Source organism: Cetorhinus maximus, chromosome 22, assembly GCF_964194155.1.
Source record: "Cetorhinus maximus chromosome 22, sCetMax3.hap1.1, whole genome shotgun sequence".
NCBI classification, from domain to species: Eukaryota; Metazoa; Chordata; class Chondrichthyes; order Lamniformes; family Cetorhinidae; genus Cetorhinus; species Cetorhinus maximus.
Window position 1 is genome coordinate 8,368,862 of NC_135900.1, and position 21,528 is coordinate 8,390,389.

General features: G+C 44.0%; 1 protein-coding gene across 4 annotated transcripts in view; it reads right to left on the reverse strand.

Moving 5' to 3' along the window:
* cep290 (centrosomal protein 290) overlaps positions 1 to 21,528 on the reverse strand; it is a 126,416-nt gene that overhangs the window by 85,723 nt on the left and 19,165 nt on the right. For all 4 annotated transcript variants that reach the window (XM_078567761.1, XM_078567760.1, XM_078567759.1 and 1 more), the window contains exons 9-16: positions 20,210 to 20,392; positions 18,361 to 18,450; positions 18,129 to 18,251; positions 9,977 to 10,100; positions 5,471 to 5,643; positions 2,359 to 2,521; positions 1,019 to 1,119; positions 829 to 916 (exon numbers count right to left, since the gene is read on the reverse strand). In XM_078567761.1, coding sequence (XP_078423887.1) covers positions 829 to 916; positions 1,019 to 1,119; positions 2,359 to 2,521; positions 5,471 to 5,643; positions 9,977 to 10,100; positions 18,129 to 18,251; positions 18,361 to 18,450; positions 20,210 to 20,392 — 1,045 coding nt within the window. The remainder of the gene's footprint in view (positions 1 to 828; positions 917 to 1,018; positions 1,120 to 2,358; positions 2,522 to 5,470; positions 5,644 to 9,976; positions 10,101 to 18,128; positions 18,252 to 18,360; positions 18,451 to 20,209; positions 20,393 to 21,528) is intronic.

The following is a 21,528-nucleotide window of genomic DNA, read 5'->3' on the forward strand; positions in this document are numbered from 1 at the left end:
GTGGCCTCCGCACATGGAAGGGGCCTTTCCGCCACAAGCAAAATGCCAGTGTGCCCACGAAAATCATGTAATTGGGTCCATAATCAGCTAATTGGTTGCTGCCATCTTGGTGCAGACAGCCAATCCTGGTTCCTGCTTGTAAATGGGAAATTTTCCCAGTGACAGAAATGCGTCAAGGAACCATCCTGAAACAGCAAACACCTTCCCCCAACCCATTTTCCCAGTACCCCTCCCGTAACAATCCCCTCCCTCCACTGCCACGCCCCAACTGACCTCAAGCTTGCCATCTTGGAGCCAAGAAAGTTCAGCCCTTAAGTATCGGTGTGGATTATATGCTCCAGCCTTGGACTAGCAACTAAATTCACAGCCTTCTGACTCAGAAGTGTGAGTGCTGCCCACCGAATCATTGATAACACAGAGTTCAGTGGCGGTTATTATGGTGGGAGTTATTATGGTTACAATGCTCTCTTACCCCCTGCCTCCCATTTGAAGCCTTGGTTCTTCTCCAGAGGTCTCAGCCATAACATTCTTCTGCCTCCTCAGAAGCACCTCTGGGAAGCTCATTACTGTCGCTCAATGCCAGGCAGTTGATGGAACCTGTGAGGTTATACTTGTCTGATGCTGCCTTGTTATTTAACCGTGCAATTTGCTAAAAGCGACAACTGGCCTGCTCCAGTGTAACCAGAGAAACTACTCTGCATGTGCTTCTAATGGTAACAACAGCACACTTTTATTTTGTTCTACAGTTGGCAAATACATGATAACAATTCTCTATTAGATAGTTATGCTTGTCTTGTACATTGCAGAATGACGGAGCATAAAACTTACCCTCCACACCTGCTCGCATGCCTTTATCTTGAGCCATCCTGCGAATTTGCCTCTTTAACAGGAGTCTTTCTTCCTCCAGGCGTTCAACCTGAATTAATGGTTATCGTAAGTTTTTGGACTTTTAAATGGAACAGTTCCACATAATATTGTGACAAAATGAACAGCAAGGCAATCAAGATGATTAACAAACCTCTTTTAGCAGAACCTGGTTCTCAGCTTGAAACTGCTGTTGTTTCAAGTATTTGGTTTTCCTAAATTCAGTCAGATCAATTGCTTCGTTTGTGTTGAGCCCTAAGTACAAATTATTTTTCATTAATGCGAGAAGAAACAGAACTTTTAAATCAACCTCCTTCATCAGCAGAGTTCAGGGAATAAGGGGCAAAGTATCACTGCCATTATTTGCATCAGTTATTGTGACAATGCTAAATACAGTTTTATGGACTTTGGTGGCACTGGATATTGATTTGCATTCCGGCCTTGCAATGGCATAAGGCAGGTGTGACTAAACTTCTTTACATCCACTTGGCTCACTTAGGTATATGCCAGGGAACCTCAGGAAAACCAGCAAAAATGTTTCAATCCACTAGATCTCCCATGGTCCGCCGGAGGATATAGAGTAGAGAGGGAGAGTGAGAGAGCAGGATGGTGAGATGGAGAGAGGCGGCAAGAGAGAGCGCGCGAGAGATGGATGCGGAGGGAGAGAGCAAAAGAGGGAAAGAGAGGGAGATGGGGTGGGAGAGAGAGGTGGGGAGGAAAGGGGTGGAGAGAGGGAGAGATGGGGAGGGAGGGAGAGAGGGAGGGACGGGGAGGGAGGGAGAGAAAGAAGAAGGGACGCGGAGAGAGGGGGATGGGGGAGGGAAGGAGAGAGGGATGGGGGAGGGAAGGGTGGGGAGGCAGAGAGAGAGGGACAGGGAGGGAGAAAGAGAGGGGGCGGGGGAGGGAAGAGAGATGGGGAGGGTGGGAGACAAGGGAGAGAGATGAGGGAGAGAGTGAGAGATGGATGAGGGAAAGAGAGAGAGGGAGAGAGAGGGGGCAGAGAGAGAGAGAGAGAGAGAGAGAGAGAGATACATGGGGACAGCGAGAGATGGGGCTGTAAGCTGCAGCCACAGGATCAATGGGACACGTTTACCTATGGATCTTCCATTACAACTGATTACAAAGGCATTTTCAATATTAGATATTGATATTAAAGCTTGAACAAATATTGCGACAACAGAAAGTGAAGTGTGTGGACAAGAAATGCAATAAATGTAGATGTTCCCATCGATTTGCAGATTCCTCATTGCTGAACACTGGACTGCTCTAACATTTGTTGTGATTGTAGTTTTTTTTTGAAAAGTGTATTAGAGTTAAAGAAGTCTACAGCACAGAAAAAGTGCTGGCATTGAAACCTAGTAAAACTATTCATTTAAGTTCAATGTATTTGGAACGATTTCAAATTCAATGTAGAAAATCACTATAATTTGTAAAGTGAGGAAAAGTCATCAAGTGTATTTGATTATCACTGCTCCTGAGGATCGAAACACGCACCTAAGCGTTCCCGGAAATTTTCATTTTCTTCCAAGACATCATTTATCTTCATTTCAAGCTTGTTGATCTCCCTAGTCATTGCTTCAATTTGATGATCTCGGATTTTGATATGGTTCTTGCATTGCTTAATCTCTGCAACAGCATTTTCCAATCCATATATACCCTGTACAGAATTACATCAATCAGCATAAATAGTTCCTTTCTGTTATACCAGAATGATACCAGGCTGAGGGTATTAAGGGATATAGAACCAAGGTGAGTAAATGTGAAATAGTGTGGCCATGATCTAACTGAATGTTGGAACAACCTCAAGAGACTAACTCCTGTTCCTATATTCCTTCCAGTGTTAAGTATTACTAAGTTAAAAGCATATGTACTTGAAAAGCTGTTCCAGTGATCTCACCTTCAGTTTCAGATATATTGTACATCTTCAAAAGCACCAATGAAATAATCACCTGGTAATTCTGTTTTCTAAGTGACATAAATATTGGCCATGACACCCGAGAGAACCCTCCTGTTCTTCATTGGGAATTGTAGCATAGCGGTTATGTACTGGACTCATAATCCAGGGGTCTGGACTAATGGCACAGAGACCAGAGTTCAAATCCCACAATAACAGCTGGGAAATTAAAATTTGGTTAATAAGTAAATCTGGAATAAAAAGCTGGTATCAGTAATGGTGACCATGGGCTGGATTATACACTCTCCCGCTGACAGGTTAAAGGTGAGGGAGCCCATTAAATCTAGCAGGAGGCATGCCTGTCAACTATCCCCACCCTCCCAACCTCAATTTTATGGGCAGGGGTGGTTCGGAAGCCCATCTGCCTGTTGGCCAATTGAGGTCCTTAAGTGAAGTTAAACCGGCAGCAGGAGAGGCCTGCACCAAGCCCAGCAGGTTTCCCTTGAATTAAGATAACAAATGTTCATAAAATGTCTGGTACATGCATTCACTTTTTTAAAAAGTCAGAAAATAAAGCGAAAAAAGGTGCACATTTATTTGGGACTGGGAATGTAACAGGGGATTGACTAGAAGCAATGTTAACTCTTATATCTTTGGCCATACCCATACCCTTACACACACTATATATACTTCTATTATATGAAGCCCTTAACTGGTCTTCTGGGCCATTCAGAGAGCACCCCCAACCCAACCAAGGTGTAACCTCCCCTCCACCCAGGTTCCCATCTCCCCATGGCCTCTCAAACACCAGCCTCCACCCACCTTGCCCACACCTGACCCCAAACACAAAGTTTTGATCCATCACGATACACCTCCTCCAGGCCTGACTGCAATACTGCCAGTGGCCACTTCTCACATTGGCACTGCCAGTACCTTAGAGCTGCTGGCCTCTGATTGGCAGCTCTGAGGGGCAGAAATCCCATCTCCACCTATCGATGGCCGATTGGTCATTAAATGGCTGGAAGGTGGGCAGCTGTTCTTCCACTGGGCAGGGTCTCCTGACCATTTTAGCCAAGAGGGTCAGGGATTACGGTGCCCCATATAATTCAACCCCATGTAACTATCGGATTGCTGGCTCACTAAGGTCCTTTAGGTAACAAAATCTGCTGTTCTCACCTGGTCTGTCCTATTTGTGACTACAGACCAATAGCAATATGGTTGACTCTGCCCTATGAAATTGCCTAGCAACTCTCTCATTAAAGACAATTTGGGATAGGCAATAAATGCTGGTCTTACCAATGAGGTCCACATGCTGTGAATAAAGTAAAAAAATGTATTTTATCTCCACTTGAGGGGGAAGTCAGAGCTTTAGTTTAATGTCTCATCTGAAAGACAGCACCTCCCTCACTACTGCACTGAGAGTTAGTCTAGCTTATGGGCTCAAATCTCTGGAGTGGGACTTACACACAACCTTCTGCCTCAGAGACTAGGGTGCTCATATTGAGCTAAGAATATATTACGTACATATTGAACATTGTTAAGAAAAACAATCTTCAAACTAAAGTGGTGTTGCATATATTTAAACACAGGACAATCAAATAGTTAGAAGAAGCCATGGTACTGCATTGGTGAAAATTAGCAGATTTGCTGAGGTGTTATAAATTAAACAAATGTTTTAGAAATTTGTTTTTTTTTGTTTGTGGGTGACCCCATCCCTAGTTGCCCTAGTTCAGAGGGCATTTAAGAGTCAACCACATTGCTGTGGGTCTGGAGTGACGTACAGGCCAGACCAGGTAAGGACAGCAGATTTCCTTCCCTAAAGGACATTAGTGATTAAACATTAGTGAACCAGATGGGTTTTTACAACAATCAACAATGGTTTCATGGTCATGATTATACTTTTAGTCCAGATTTTTACTGAATTCAAACTCCACTATCTGCAGTGGCGGGATTCGAACACAGGTCCCCAGAGCATTACCCTGGGTCTCTGGATTATTAGCCCAGCGACAATACCACGACGCCATAAGCTCCCCAGGAATTAAAATAACACAATGTTCATCAGATTTCACTGGTACGTGCATTCACTTTTTAAAAAAATTAGATAATAAAGAGCAGAAAGGTGTGCATTTATCAAGAACTGGGAACGTGACAGAGGAATGACTGGGGGCAATGTTAACCTTCATATCTTTAGTCACTTCCATAGCTTTACACACACTGTACATACTTCTATTTCATGAAATCTAAGTTTGTCAAGCTTGGCAGTAACCTTGATACAAGGAAAAATTGCTCATTAGGGCACATTCGCCATCTCTGCACCCCAAAGGGGAATGGGTTTGAATGGGACACAGGTCAAAGAATCAGCGCTGCATTTTTTTTTTGTATTCATTCAAGGGGTGAGGGCTTCGCTGGCTAGGCCAGCATTTATTGCCCATCCCTAATTGCCCTTGAGAAGGTGGTGGTCGGCATTATCTCTGGCCCGTGCTCCATCAGCCCAAGGAGTGGTGAATTCTCCCGACAGAGTGAGATCAAACATTAACGTGAATTCTACAATGGTTCTCAGCTTGACAGAATTCTTTTAAAGCCACGCTCTCCTTAAAAACGGTTGTCAATCACTCTCGTGACAATCCTACAGTGAATTTATTTCAATTGTACTGTTCAATTTAACTGTAAAATTAAAAAACATCATCAATGCATGTTGTTACAGCCACTTACAGATTCATAGGCCCTCAGGTGGATCAGCGATTTCCCCAGTTCCTTGTCTTTTTCCCTGGCATCTTTCTCTGCAAGCTCAGCCATTCGCTTAGCTTCAAATGCTGTCTGCTCTGCTGCCCTCATCTTTTGCTGGAGTAAAACGATTTTGGATTGCTGATTAAGTGCTGGAAAATCTTGAAGAAATGAGAATCATATTTTGGTAGCAAAGATTTGCAGGCCAATCAAAAATGCATGCCTTCAATAAAAAAATAACAGAAGCTTCATTTGAACAGTGACATTTTCTTTTATATTGAAATGGCATAGAACCAGACTATGCTGATGTTTATCCTACCTGCAAGCAGCAATCTAGTTTACTCACTGTCATCCCATGATAATTCCTTCAACTATCAGCCTACAGTAAATTCTCACTTAAAGAGGTGTCTGTGTTCCTGAAAATCGCGACTTTAAGTGAAACAACTTTAAGTGAATCATGGATTCCCATAGAATCTATGTTAAAGCAGGAGTTAGGTTCCTTCGGATATTTCTTGCCCAGGAAAACCAATGTATAAGTTGAAATACTGTGCAGCACTGTGCATTCAGAGCTGGAATAACTTTCAAAATAAAATAAATCACTGAATATAACAGGAAAACCACATACATTGAAATTAGATAACACTAAATCACCCAAACAAGCCCTGATTAGCACACCTTCTGTGCCTCACCCACAGCACTCCTGAAACTCAGCTCAACTTTTTGCTCGCTTTCCTTTCCCACTCTGCCTCCCTCCCTCTCTGTCCTTCGGTCTCCAGAGCCTGGACCCCCTCCTGACAGTTTTCCCTCTCCTGGGTTGGGGAGGGCATGGAAAGAGCCGAAGGCCTGGGTCTCTTCACGAACCACACCATCCCGCACCCCCCACACCCCAGGTTGTTCACACTTCATCACCCGATCAGCAGCCGATACCTTGCCGTCCCTGCCCTGTGGTCCTGCTCCTGGATCTTGGCTTTCTCTCTCCCGCAGCCTTGCCCTCTGGTGACTGCACCGGCGGCTCTGGCATCAAAACGTGGCAGTGGTTGGCTCAGAGTTCAGCGCGGGGGAGGACCAGAGGACGTAAAACCAAAAATGGCGATACAAATCAAAAAAGATGCCCAGAGTATAAACAATGTTAAAGCGAAACAGTATAAAGCAGGGCAACTTAAAGCAAGGACTTGCTGCATTCTTAAATATTGACAGCCTCTGCTTCAATCACCAACTCCGCAGCTTCCAACAACCCTCTATGAAAAAAAAAACTTTCTTCTGCTCTCTGTCCTAAATTTTTTAGCCCTCAGCTACTGGACTTGTCTGTCTTGTCTCGACTGACTCAAAATTTTAAACAACTTAATGAAATCACCCTGTATTCTGTTTTCTACCAATGAAAACAAATAACGTTTTTCATGTCTTTTTCTATAACTCTGCAGGTAACATCCCTGTGAACCTGCTCCATACCTTGACATCCTTCCTATGTTCGGTATGTTCTATAGAGCGTAGCCTCAAATCGCAGATAGTACGGCAACTGTGCCTTAAGATTTTATGTAGATACATCATTACTTCTCAACTTTTATATTTTGTGTCTCTCGCTGTAAACCCAGAATTGTATTAGTTTTCTTTAAAAAATGGTCTTATTCATTTAGGGTGCTGATTCTGATGTTGCGTGAACATGAATCCTCAAATTCCACAACTCTTTGACATAATTAGGCTTTCCTTCCTCCTTTTAAAGCATTTTGTTTTAAATCGTAATGTACTACCTCACTAAGACACAGAATTCCATCTGCTGCTTTTCTGACCATTGCACCATCTTATCAATGCCCCATTGCTACTGCAACAAGCCAAAAGGTCACTGGTCTGAAACGTTAACTCTATTTCTCTCTCCACAGATAATGCCAGTTCTGGTGAGTATTTCCAGCATTTTCTGTTTTTACTATTTCCTAGCTATTTCCTTTGATCCTCAGAATTACTTACTGTGCCTCCCATTTTACCAACTGTAAATTTGGACACAATTCCATTCCAGAAAAGTGAAATGATTCATTTTGGTAGGAAGAATGTAGAGAGACAATGGGTCGTAACCTCCAACGAGTTCCGAAAGTGCTGACCCGCAGAAATTAGAAGAAATAAATACCTACTTACCTGGTCTTGAAAATTACATTGTCACTTCCGTTCACCAAAGCTGCTTTGGGGCCTGCATTGAATGACTCCTCGCAGGCCCCAGCAAAGTGCAGCCCAGTGTATTCAAGGAAGCCACACCCCCTTTTTTACAGCAATTGCTGCCAAGAAGCAGATAAGTTTAAAGGGCCAGGGAAATTGACAGGCCAGAGGAAGGTACGTGTCTAAGGTAAGTGGACAGGATTTGGGGATTGGGGGTGTCCGGGGGTGGTCCAGGAGGGTGGAATTATCGGGGTCGAGGGGGTCAGCGTTGGGGGGTTCGAAGGTTGGGGGCGTGGTTGGGGTGTATCCGAGGTGGGTGAGGTGCGTGGTTGGGGGCGGCAGGGGATCAGGGGTCTGAGGTCGAGGGGGTGTTCCGAGGTGAGGGGGGGGGGGGGGGGGGGGCATAGGGGTGGTCCAAGATCAGGGCGGCGTCCGAGGTCCAAGGATTTGTGGGGGGTCCGAGGTCTGGAGGGGGTGGGTGGGAGTTGGAGTTCCAAGGGTGTTGGAGGTTGGGGGTGGTGTCAGGGGGGGGGTTCCTATGGGGTCAGTCTGGGTCTTCACAATAGTTATTCAGAAGTTAGAAAAGGTTTTAATTCTTCTGGGTAACTATTGGTATAACCCTGGCAGAACCATCAAAGTTTGCAATTTAAACCGCATTTCCGGATGGTTCCCAGCATAGCACAATTGTCCAGAGTAAGCGTGCACTTCTGGGCAATTGCCATGCAAACCCTTACCTGAGAACTTCCCTGAGGGATTCCCCAGTGCATCTTTGGCGTAATCCCACCAATCCAATGCTGGGGAGCACCGAAGTTACAGGCCAGAATGAAATAAAGGGTAGAATTCTAAAGTAGGTTGCAGGAGCAAAGGAATCTGTGTACATATGTGCATAAATCATTGAAGGTGGCAGCACAGGTGAAGGAGTGGTTAATAAACTTTACAGCATCCTAGGCTTTGTTAATTGGAGCATAGAGTGCAAAAGTAGGAAGCAGGAAATTGTATATAACACTATTTCGGCCTCAACTGGAGTATCGTGTCCAGATCTGGGCGCCACATTTTGGGAAGAGTATGAAGACATTAGACAGAGTGTCGAAAAGATTCAGGAGATTCAGGGATGAGGAACTTCAGTTACCGAGATGGATTGGAGAAGTTGGGGCTCTTTTCCTTGGAGAAGAGAAGACTGAGAGGAGATTTGATAGAGGTATTCAAAATCATGAGGAGTCTGGACCGAGCAGATAGTGAGAAGCTGTTCCCATTGGTGGACGGATTGAGAACAAGAAGGCACAGGTTTAAGTAATTGGCAAAAGAGGCAATGGAGACATGAGGAAAAACTTTTTCATGCAGCAAATGTTAGGATCTGGAATGCACTGCTTGAGACTGTGGTGGAGGCAGGTTCAATCGAGGCATTCAGGAGGAGAATTAGAACGATATCTGAAAGGAGCAATGTGCAGGGTTATGGGGAAAAGACGAGGGAATGGCATTAGGTGAATTGCTCAGGGAGCCCGTGCAAACATGACAGGCCAAATTGCCTCCTTCTGTGCTCTAACCATGCTGTGATTTAGCCATATTTCCAAACTATTGACATACATAATGTAAACAGTTCCAGGACAGAACTCTGTGGCACAGAAACCAACTTCTATTCATTCTGAGAAGCTGCTTCAATTCATCTTCACTGTCTCCTCCTTTGTAGCCAGTCTTCCATACAATTTTCCGTCTCTTTTAATCCCAACTTCCTAATTTCAAAACCTTTAATCTTTTCCAATTGTTTCCTTGTCAATGACTTTCAAAGGTCCATTTCCCCTATATTCACTGTTATGCACATCCACCATATCCATCACCTCCTTTGTTAGGAAACCTTTCTGAAATCTGTGTTAACTTCTTCCAACCATTTTCTCTTTACCTAGAAAATTAGTGATGTCATCTTAAATTAAAGATTCTAGAACTTTCCTAAGCAAAGACGTTAAACCAACTAGCCTATAATTATTAAACTAGCTCCCTTTCCCTCTTTGAAAGCAGGCATTACGTTGGCCACTCTCCAGCACACAACCATAATCAATGGATCAATCTATAATTTCTACAGCCTCCCCTATTTTTACCCTCCCTTTTCCCCAAGATCCTCAGATTGAATGCATCACCTCCCAGCACTTTGCTCTCCTTACCCTACTTCTTCAATACTTTCCTTTTTAAATATTATGCATCTGACCTCACTTCTTAACAATTCATGATTTACTTCCTCCTCAGTTTCAAGCTTTCTGCAATATTTTGGCAGCCTTAATCACTTTATATAATAATCCAGTATACAGTGCATGCCATTTATTTGCTTCAGAAGGTATACAAAATATAGATTAGTACTTGATTCTTTCTCTAGCTGCGTTTTCAAGTCTTCGATAATTTGTGTATTACTATCCGCCTCCTTGGTGTATTGTTCTATTTGTCCCACCAGAATCTTAATTTGATTGTCACGTACTTGCAGAGCCTGTAAAAAACATTTTTATTCACACTCACTTTTCAATAGGAAAACATTGAATTATGTAATAGCTATGAGGAATAAACATAAATACACATGAGAAAAACTGATTTTAAAAAGATCATATGTAGCAGAACTTGATATTGCAACATTAACAAATTTAATCACAAGTTCCCCATAGTCCAATGCCCAAGGCAAGTTTAAGCTAGTCATCAGTAACATCAAACAATCATAACATTAAGGAGCAGGAGGTGGCCATTTAAGCTCTTTGAGCCTGTTCCATCACTCAATGAGATCATGGCTGATCTGAGACCTGATTCCACACACCCAGCTTCGTTGGTTAATAAAAATCTATCAATCTCAGTTTCAAATTTAACAATTGATTGAGCATCAATTGCCATTTGAGGAAGAGAGTTCCAAGCTTCTACCACTGTTTGTGGGAAGAAGTGTGGCCCAATTTCACTGCTGAAAGGTCTGGCTCTGATTTTTAAGGCTAAGCCCCCTAGTCCTAACACTCCCAAATAGTCAAAATAGTTTCTTCCTTTCTGCCCTATCTTTTCCCCTTAATATCTTGAAGAATTCCAGTGAATATATCCATAATTTGTTTGATCTTTCCTCGTAGTTTAATCCTTGGATCCAGGTAACATTCTAGTATATGTACACTGCACTCCCTCAAAGGCCAATATATCCTTCCTAAGATGTGGTGCCCCGAGCAGCTTGCAGAACTCCAATTGTGTTCTAAACAGGGCATTGTACAGCTGAAGCATATCTTCTACCCCACTGTAATCTAGATATAAAGGCCAGCATTCCATTAGTCACTTTAATTATTTTCTGTACCTTTGCGTGACGTTTTATTCGTGCACCTCAGAAATTAAAGTTAGTGATATTAACGGATAAATAGTTAACAATTTGTGGGACATTCCTCTGCATATTATTTTAACCAGGTATTAACCCTCATAAAACTAGCAGGTTTATTAGCTGTTTTAAAACAGTGGACAAAAAGTCACATGAAGGCATTAAGCATTTATCCACAACAGTAATTCCTAGGCTCATACAGAAGACGTACATTTACAAATGGCCCTTACCACATCTCTCAGAAACAAGTAGCTCCAAAATACTTCAAATGAAAGGAATTAGTTTGAAGTACAGTGACTGATGTAATGTAGGAAACAGAAGTCAAGGGGTCTTGTGGTGAGAGTCATGTGAAGGATTAAGCCAAGGAAAACCATAAAAATCCCATTGTAGGCCAGTGTTGGCAAGAATGACTGAGACCTATGCAGCAAACAATGGGCCAGGATTTTTCAGATGGCAGGGTTTCCCACCCCACCACCCAAGGAGACAACCAGGAACGCATCCCCACCAATACTGTTTTTATTCATGTATGGGATGTGGGCATCGCTGGCTAGGCTAGCAATTATTGCCCATCCCTAACTGCCCTTGAGAAAGTGGTGGTAAGCTGCCTTCTTGAACTGCTGCAGTCCCTGTGATGTAGGCACACCCACAGTGCTGTTAGGGGGGAAGTTCCAGGATTTTGACCCAGCAACAGTGAAGGAATGGCGATATATTTCAAGTCAGGATGGTGAGTGGCTTGGAGGAGAACTTCCAGGTGATGGTATCCCCATCTTTCTGTTGCCCATGTCCTTCCAGATAGTAGCAGTTGTGGGTTTGGAAGGTGCTGTCTAAGAAGACTTGGTGAGTTCCTACAGTGCATCTTGTACATGGTACACACACTGCCACTGTCGTCGGTGGTGGAGGGAATGAACATTTGTGGATGGGGTGCCAATCAAGCGGGTTGCTTTGTCCTGGATGGTGACAAGCTTTTTGAGTGTTTTTGGTGTTGCACTCATCCAGGCAAGTGGGAAATATTCCATCACATTCTTGGCTTGTGCTTTATAGAAGGTGGACAGGCTTTGGGGAGTTAGGAGGTGAGTTACTCACTGCAGGGTTCCTAGTCTCTTAGCTACTCTTGTAGCCACAGTATTTATATGGCTAGTCCAGTTCAGTTTCTGGTCAATGGTAACGCCCAGGATGTTGATAGTCAGGGATTCAGCGATGGTAATGCCATCGAATGTCATGGGGCGATGGTTAGATTATTTCTTGTTGAAGATGGTCATTGCTTGGCACTTGTGCGGTGCTAATGTTACTTACCACTTGTCAGCCTAAGCCCGGATATTGTCCAGGTCTTTCTGCATTTGGACATGGACTGCTAGTGTCTGAGGAGTCATAAACGGTACTGAATATTGTGTAATCAGAAGTGAACACCCACACTTCTGATCTTATGATGGAACGAAGATCACTAATGAAACAGCTGAAGATGGTTGGGCTGAGCATGCTACCCTGAGGAACTGCTGCAGTGATGTCCTGGAGCTGAAATCACTGACCTCCAACAACCACAGCCATCTTCCTTTGTGCTAGGTATCTCTCCAAACAGCAGAGAGTTTTCCTCCTCATTCCCATTAACTCCAGTTTTGCTAGGGCTCCGTGATGCCACACTCGGTCAAATGCTGCCTTGATATCAAGTGCAATCACTCTCACTTCACCTTGGGAGTTCAGCTCTTTTGTCCATGTTTGAACCAAGGCTGTAATGAGGTCAGGAGCTGAGTGGCCCTGGTGGAACCCAAACTGGGCATCAGTGAGCAGGTTATTGTTAAGCGAGAGCGGCTTGATAGCACTGTTGATGACCCCTTCCATTACTTCACTAACAATCGAGAGTAGACTGATGGGGCGGTAATTAGCAGGGTTGGATTTGTTCTGCTTTTTGTGTACAGGACATACCTGGGCAATTTTCCACATTGCTGGGTAGATGCCAGTGTCAAGCTGGAACAGCTTGGCTAGGGGCGCGGCAAGTTCTGGAGCACAAGTGTTCAGTGCTATTGCCGGAATATTGTCAGGGCCCATAGACTTTGCAGTATCCAGTGTCTTCAGCCATTTCTTGATATCACGTGGAGAGAATCGAAATGGCTGAGGGGTGGCATCTGTGATTCTGAGGACCTCTGGAGGAGGCCGAGATGGATCATCCACTCGGCACTTCTGGCTGAAGGTTGTAGCAAACGCTTCAGCCTTATCTTTTGCACTGATGTGCTGGGCTCCTCCTTCATTGAGGATGGGGATATTTGTGGAGCCATCTCCTCCAGTGAGTTGTTTAATTGTCCACCACCATTCATGACTAAATGTGGCAAGACTGCAGAGCTTAGATCTGATCCATTGGTTGTGGGATCGCTTAGCTCTGTCTATCACTTGCTGCTTATGCTGTTTGGCATGCAAGTCGTCCTGTGTTATAGTTTCACCAGGTTGACATCTCATTTTCAGGTATACCTGGTGCTGCTCCTGGCATGCCCTCCTGCACTCTTCATGAGCCAGGGCTGACCCCCTGGCTTGATGGTAATGTTAGAGTGGGCCATGAGGTTACAGATTGTGTTCGAGTACAATTCTCTGCTGCTGATGGCCCACAGCGCCTCATGGATGCCCAGTCTTGAGTTGCTAGATCTGTTTTAAATCTATCCCATTTAGCATGGTGGTACACATCACGAAGAGGGTATCATCAATGTGATGGCGGGATTGTCTCCACAACGATTGTGCGGTGGTCACGCCTACCGATACTGTCATGGACAGATGCATCTGCGGCAGGCAGGCTGGTGAGGATGGGGTCAAGTATGCTTTTACCTCTTGTTGGTTCCCTCACCACCTGCCGCAGACCCAGTCTTGCAGCTATGTCCTTTAGGACTTGGCCAGCTCGATCAGTAGTGACGCTAGCAAGCCAGACTTGGTGATGGACAATGAAGTCCCACACCCAGAGTACTTTCTGCACCCTTGCCACCCTCAGTGCTTCCACCAAGTGGTGTTCAACATGGAGGAGCATTGATTCATCAGCTAGGGAGGGCAGTACGTGGTAATCAGCAGGAGGTTTCCTTGCCCATGTTTGACCTGATGCCATGAGACTTCATGCGGTCCAGAGCCGATGTTGCGGACTCCCAGAGCAACTCCCTCCTGATTGTATACCAATGTGCCACCACCTCTGCTGGGTTCGTCCTGCCAGTGTCTCATACCCAGAGATGGTGATGGTGGTGTCTGGAACATTGGTCAGAATTTTCCCAACGTCATCCCGGTGGTCCCTTTAAATTTTCAGGAAGGCGGGCGGACAGCGAAATCAGCTGTCCGCCCACCGACCTGTCAATAGCCAATTGAGAACATTGACAGGGTACTTAAAGTAATTAATGGCCCTGCCCGTCCCACCTTAAGGCTGGCGGGCAGGCCAGGAGCTCCAGCGGGCTTCTGATAATACATGAAACCTCATTCACTGGTGGGATGAGGTTTCATGTTCCTTTTTAAAAATTTTAATAAATGTAATGTTATATTTATTATCATGTCCCATCTCGTGTGACATTGTCACATGAGGGGGACATGTTAATAATTTTTTTATTTTTCTATTTTTTAAGTTTTTCAGATTGTCACTAATCTCCCTGAGACATCACTTTGTCTCAGGGAGCAGTGTGCGCGAAACAGCGCACTTTGACAGCTGGGGATTCCCTCCCCCCCTGCACAGGAAGCGCATAGCACTTCCTGTCGGGCAGGCCCCTGGATGGGCCTTAATTGGCTTGCCCACTCAAAATGATGGCGAGCCCTGTTTTGGCGGTGGGGGTCGGCTGTCCGCCCGCTGCCGAGCCGGTGGGGCCCGCATGCCCACCAAGGGCAAAATTCTGCCCATTATCTGTAAGATATGATTCCGTGAGGATGACTATGTCAGGCTGTTGCTTGACTAGTCTGTGAAACAGCTCTCCCAATTTTGGCACAAGCCCCCAGATGTTAGTGAGGAGAGCTTTGCAGGGTCAACAGGGCTGAGACTGCCGTTGTCGTTTCCGGTGCCTAGGTCGATGGCGGGTGGTCCATCCGGTTTCATTCATCTACCCTGTCAAGCCCCCTCAGAAGCCTGTACGTTTCAATAAGATCACACCTCATTTTTCTAAACTTGAATGAATAAAGGCCTAACCTGTTTCGCTGTTCTTAATAAGTTGACCCCTTCATCCCAGGAATCAGCCTAGTGAATCTGTTTTGAACTGCCTCCAATGCCAGTATATCCTTTCTTAAATACAGGGACTGATCTGAATGTAACAACCCCACATTCCTGCCTAACCCCGATAACCTTTCTCTCCCTTGTTAATCAAGGATCTATCTAGCTCTGCCTTAAAAATAATTAAAGACTCTGTCTCCACCTCCTTTTCAGGAAGAGAGTTCCAAAGACTCTCTATGCTCTGAGAAAAAAATTTCTTTTCATCTTCGTCTTAAATGAGCGACCCCTTATTTTTAAACAGTAATCCCAAGTTCTAGATTCTCCCACAAGAGGAAACATCCTCTCCACATCCACTCTGGCAAGACCCCCAGGGTCTTAAAGGTTTCAATTAAGTCACCTCTTACTCTTCTAAATTCCAGTGAATACAAGCTTAACCTGTCTAGCCTTTCCTCATAAGAGCCCATTCCTGGTATTAGTCTAGTAAACCTTCTCTGAACTGCTTCTAATGCATTTACATCTTCCTTTAAATAAGGAGACCAGTATTGTACACAATACTCCAGATGTGGTCTCACCAATGCCCTGTACAACTGAAGCATAACCTCCCTACTTGTGCAATCAATTCCCATCACAATAAACAATAGCATTCTATTAGCTTTCCTAATTACTTACTGTACCTGCTTACGAACCTTTTGTGATTCATGCACTAGGACATCCAGATCCCTCTGAATCTCAGAGCTCCTCAATCTCCCACCATTTAGGTAATAAGCTTCTTTTTTATTCTTCCTGCCAAAATGAACGATTTCACATTTGCCCACATTTTCCTCCTGCTTTGCCTGGATTTGTCCTGCTTTTTGTGTACAGGATATACTTGGGCAATCTTCTACATTGCTGAGTAGATAGCAGTGTTGTAGCTGTACTGGAACAGCTTGGCTAGGGGCGCACAAGTTCTAGAGCACAAGCCTTCAATACTATTGCCGGAATTTTGTCAGGGCCCATAGCCTTTGCAGTATCCAGTGCCTTCAGCCGTTTCTTGATATCACGTGGAATGAATCGAATTGGCTGAAAACTGACATCTGTGATGCTGGGGACCTCCTGAGCATTAATTGACTGGAGGCGGAATTTCCATCCCTCACTCGGGAGGAAGTGTTGCCTCAGAGAGCTGCAGGCCAATCTGATTGGCCAGCAGCTCTTTGGTCCTGCAGTACCAGAGACAGTGGTGGCCACTGCTGGGACTACAAGCAGTCTCCAGAGTTCAGGACCAGGTAAGTACAAGGGGTCTTCGAGCAAGGGAGGGATGAGGTGAGGTGTGGCCTGGGGGACGGGATTGTTGATGGAGAGGCCAAGGTGGAAGGACCTACTTGGGGGGGGGGGGGGGGGGGGGGGGGGGGAGGAGAGGTTTGGGGGGGGGGTGGGGGGGGTGGGGAGAGAGAGAGAGAGAGAGAGAGAGAGGGGGGCGAAACCTTGTGAGGGGGCTGCCCGATGTTGAAAAGAGGCCATTGATGGAGACACCCCACCCCTCGCAGGTTTGAACAGCTTCACCTTCGGGGCTACGTCCCTGCTCCGAAAACTCCTCCCACCCGCCTGAACATTGAGGCCATGTGGGAAACAGCCCTTAATTGGGGCAGGGCAAGAGCAGGTGAGCTGGCCTAGGCTTCACCTGTCCCACCATAATATTGGGGAGAGCTCAGGGCAGGTGGATGGGCAGTAGGAAGGCCCGAAAAATGTTATGTATTTTTCAGGTAACTGAAGGATTAAGTCAAGAAGGAGTAACACAAATTTTGAGGTGCTCAAGTATATATCAGGCATGCAGAAGGATATCATGAAAATAGGCAGAGAATAATATGGGGAAAGGGAGGGTACAAGCTCAGCCATAAAGCCTCTATGTTTATAGCACAGAAGGAGGCCATCAGCCCATCATGTCTGTGCCAGCTATTTACTAGGGCAATCCAAAACCAATCCATTCCCCGGCTCTCTCCCTGTAATCATATAGCCCTTGCTTCAAATTGTTTTGGGACAATGCATATTTTTACTTAAAGCCTAATTTGAAATAAAGTATTCCAAGGGATCAATAAATTATTGAATACTTGAAATAGCTTGTAAAATATGGTCATTTTCCCCATTAGCACAGATCTGCAAAGTAAAATTGAAATGCTATAAAGTGAACAGAAATCAAAAACCACCATGAAGTGTTTCTTTTTGATATTATTCAATAAAGCTACAAATCTAAACAGAATTATTGTTGAAAAAAATGCTGACCGAACGTTTATCGCAAAGTTAAAACAAGCCACTACGTAGACTAGGCAAAGTAAAAAAAAAATGAAAAGTCAAACAATTTTTAAAATTTAGTGAACTTCTCAAGTAAACTTTTCCAGTTGTCATTCAAAACATAATAGCTAAATTACCAATTTTAATGCTATTAATCCTTAGTAAAATTATTCCTGATCAGACACAAGACAATAATTAGAGAATAGCTGTTGTTCGAAATGAAGAGTCTCTTGAAAGGAAAGACAGAGAGGAGAAAAGTAAAGTTACAGAAGATGCGCTAAGCAAAATTGTAATCCATTTAATCTTAAAGTAATAGAAATGTACTTACAATTAAGAGTTCTTCTATGATCTATTAGGTGACCATGAGATAAGGAAAGCAATAGAAAAGGATGAAGGCAAATGTGTTTTTAGAAGTTATGAGAATAGATTACAGTTGAAACAGATGAAAAATAAATCTGGCAGGAAATATAAGCATGGCATAAATAAAAAATAAGAAATTACTAAAATAGTCATTTGGTAGTGCAGAACTTGAGTATTGTTGAAAAAAAGGAGATTTTTTTGTTGAAGCTTTTCGTCTTACATTCATCAGGACAATTCGCAAGAATACCAAATGTAAAAGAAATAACGTTCCTTTACATTTGGTATTCGTGCGAACTGTCCAGATGAGAGCAAGGCGAAAAGCTTTGAAAAAAAAATCTTTTTTCAGCAATACTCAAATTACTAAAATGTCTGGGAGGAAATTGAAATTGGACCAGTTGGTATACCTGTTGGAGGGAAATGACGTTGCTCTTATCAGTGTCAAACTCAGCAATTACTAGCTTAGTTTGGAGTTCTTGCAATTTCTCTTGATATTTGCTGATTTCCATATCCTTGGCAGTCAATACTTTCTGTAAGAGTTGAAAAATTGCCTTAAAATATCAGTTACCATTGTTAATTAAAAGATAAGTTTTAAACAAGCAGAGACAACTCAACACTTCTGAGTAATTTATAATTTACCTTCCATTCCTCGATTTTTGCATTTACTGCCAACATCACAGGATCTTCCTCTTCAGTTACGACTTGCAGCTGGTTAGTTAGATCTTGCACCTGTTCATAGAAATGACATGACAGTGCTGACAGAAACACATTGAATTCTCAAAGGCTGGTTTTTTAGCGGATTTAATTTCAGCTCTCCAGATTAGCAAACTCTATCACCATCTCAGCAAACTCTATCACCATCTCAGCACATCACCTAGCTTTTTTTTTAGAAAAGAAATTAATCCAATGTCTCGTCCTTAACTAAACCTGCCTATAACTCGTTCCAGCAGTTGATCACCACCTGCGACACTTGTCTTAAGTTTGCCATGCACCATTCTGGACCCATTATGTGGCCACCGTGCTGCATTGATTCAGGTTCACTTTCTCTATCTCATTAACTATTTTATATACCCTGCACAGATTTGAATTTCTCCCAACACGTTTGTCTGTTGCCCATGTTTCCGCTAGCAGGCCGAATTCTCATGCAACTGAAATGTGCTCCTTGATGTAGAGGACAACATGCCACAGAATTAATAATTATCCTTTAATCTCAGTACCTCACATCAATGACATGGCATGCCTACATAAATGTGGTAAATAACACATTTTTGGTCCACCATATTCAGGTTAAGACTTAATAGTCAGATTTATTTGGGATAAATAAGAGAGAGAGAGAGAGAGATAGAAACACAGCATGAAATCTTTAGGTCCAATACTAGCTTACACAATGCATAAAATAATTCTCTGGTAACAATTAGAAGGACAAATGGTGCAGTTTATTCTGAACCAGTTTATTTCTCATGCACCTGCCACTTGATCTAATTTTTGTCTTTGCTCTGTCTCCTGTCTATCTCATTGTCTAGTCTGAGTACAGTAGTGTTAAGGCTATGGTACTGGATGAGCAACTCAGGTGCTTTGAATTCTAAGGCACCACTGTAACTTGTGAGACTGAATTCTATAAATCTGGTCACTTACAAAAGCTTATAAAAAAAACCCTGGGTCACTCATGTCCTTCAGTCTCTTCCTTGGCTTCCCCCTCTCCATTTGTTCTATTACTGTCCTTCTTAATTAGGAAATACCCAATTAAATTTCATTTAATATGCAGCTCCACACCTCCATTTTCCTTGTGACTTCATCCAGCTAAAAATTTGTCTGTATATCAACAGCCCTTTCATGAATCTTAAAACAGAAGAATAATTACCTTCCTTAAATGTCCTTCTTATACATATTACCTGAACAGTCTTAAAATAAATTTCATATCCTACAACTGGATACATCTTAGGAGGATAACTTAACACACTGTTTTAAGTACCTTGCGCATTTCAGTAAATAACTCACCTAAAGTTATCTTAAACTATACTTTATATTTATATAAAACTTCCCATGCCTTAACTCTCAATAAATGCAAGTAACCTATTTTGAAGTGGGAGGTAATGATTTAAAAATCTTAGTAATAAGTTAAGGTTTTGCACATCAGAGCAGTCCCCAACTTGCCTTCCCTTCCATTTATACTCCGCCTGCCAATTCTCAATACCACCTTCCCCTTCTCAAGTTAGCCATCTTTCCCTGCTCTTCCAATCAAACCTCAACATTGAGATAATCTCGTCTACAAAAGCATCCAGTAATGTGAGTATTTTTGAATTAGGAATTAGGAAGCATGTTTGACAGTGCGGAACAGTGTATCTCCCTGCACAATCACCTCGCCCCTCTACCAAAGGCCTAGCTGAGTCTGCCAAGTTCACCCTGTAGAGTGCTCTGGCATCATTGATCCGAGACTATTTAAAATTGATTGTTAGTTTTGATTAACGTAAGTAAGTCTGGGCCTTGCCTGAAGCAACAGCTGCTCCTTTTCCCGCTTGAACTGGTCCATAGCACTATCAGTTTGCTGAACAATCAGTTTCATTTTGTTATATTCATCAGTCATCTTCTCCATCTCTTGCACGGACTCTTCCAGGTTTTCCTGCAACTGTTTGTTCTGTGTCTCCAGTGTTTCATTGGCTTCAGACAAATTCTAGATGGTGTAGAAAAGAAAGTCGGGATAATTTAATAGGTTTGATCAGCAATTTGTTGCTAAAGAGAGCAACTGCTTGGGCTTTCTTAAAATTGAGAAACGCACCTGGTGCAGAACATTGTGTGTACCTGCATGACATCAAGTACCAAATACTTAATCTGGAGGGCTCAGCCAACTCTTACTTTAAAAGACATTAGCTTATCAGTGAAAGCATGAACAATCCCCTCAAGTTGTTTATTCGATTTGGGACGCAGGTGCGGTAAAGACTTAGGAAAGAGGAACAGGAGAAGGCCATACATCACCTCAAGCCTTCTCCACCTTTCATTAAGATCATATCTAATCTATCTCAACTCCATATCTGTTGATTCCCTTGGTGACGTTAGTGAGGCCTCATTTATTGCCCAACCCTAGTTATGCTGACAACGTGGTGGTGATGGCTATCTTTCCTGTAGCTGACTCCTTTTACAACTGAAGGTGGAATCTTGTGCCCTCCTCCATGGTGAGTTTGGTGGTGGGTCATTTAATTAGGTGGGAAGGTGGCGAATGGGGACCATACCACCTTCCTGCCTCCACCCTGATTCTGTGGTGGGGAGGCCATCCATGGGCACCAATTGAGGCCCTTAAGTGGCAGGGGGCTCGCCATGAGGGGAGCACAACAAGAAAATCTGAGCATGTTTGTTTGTGGCCTCCTGGGGTGTGTGTGTGTGTGTGTGTGTGTGTGTGTGTACGTGTGTGCGTGTGGTGGGGGAGGCATGGTGAGTGGAGGAGGTGGGGTCGCCGTTCAAAGCACTCAGTGTCTGATTGAGGGACCTGGCATCAGGAAGTTTGGGGTTGGAGGGGGGCACTGAAAGCCATCCCCCGTGTCCTTGCTGCTGATCCCCCTCACCTCCCCTCCTCTGTGACTCCCACCCCGTGAAGCCCCCTCCCACCATCACTCACCTGGCCTGGGTCCTTCCTTGACCTAAGGGTTCGGGTGGGTAAAGTACTGGCAGCAGCCACCACTTCCCCAGAGCAGCCAGCCTCTAACTGGTCAGCAGCTCTGGGAGGACGGGACTTCCAACCCCAGGGTTCTTGATCCTGGGGAAAGACCCGCTGCTGGCCTGTCAAGTTCCTGAGTGGCACAAGATGCGGCGAAA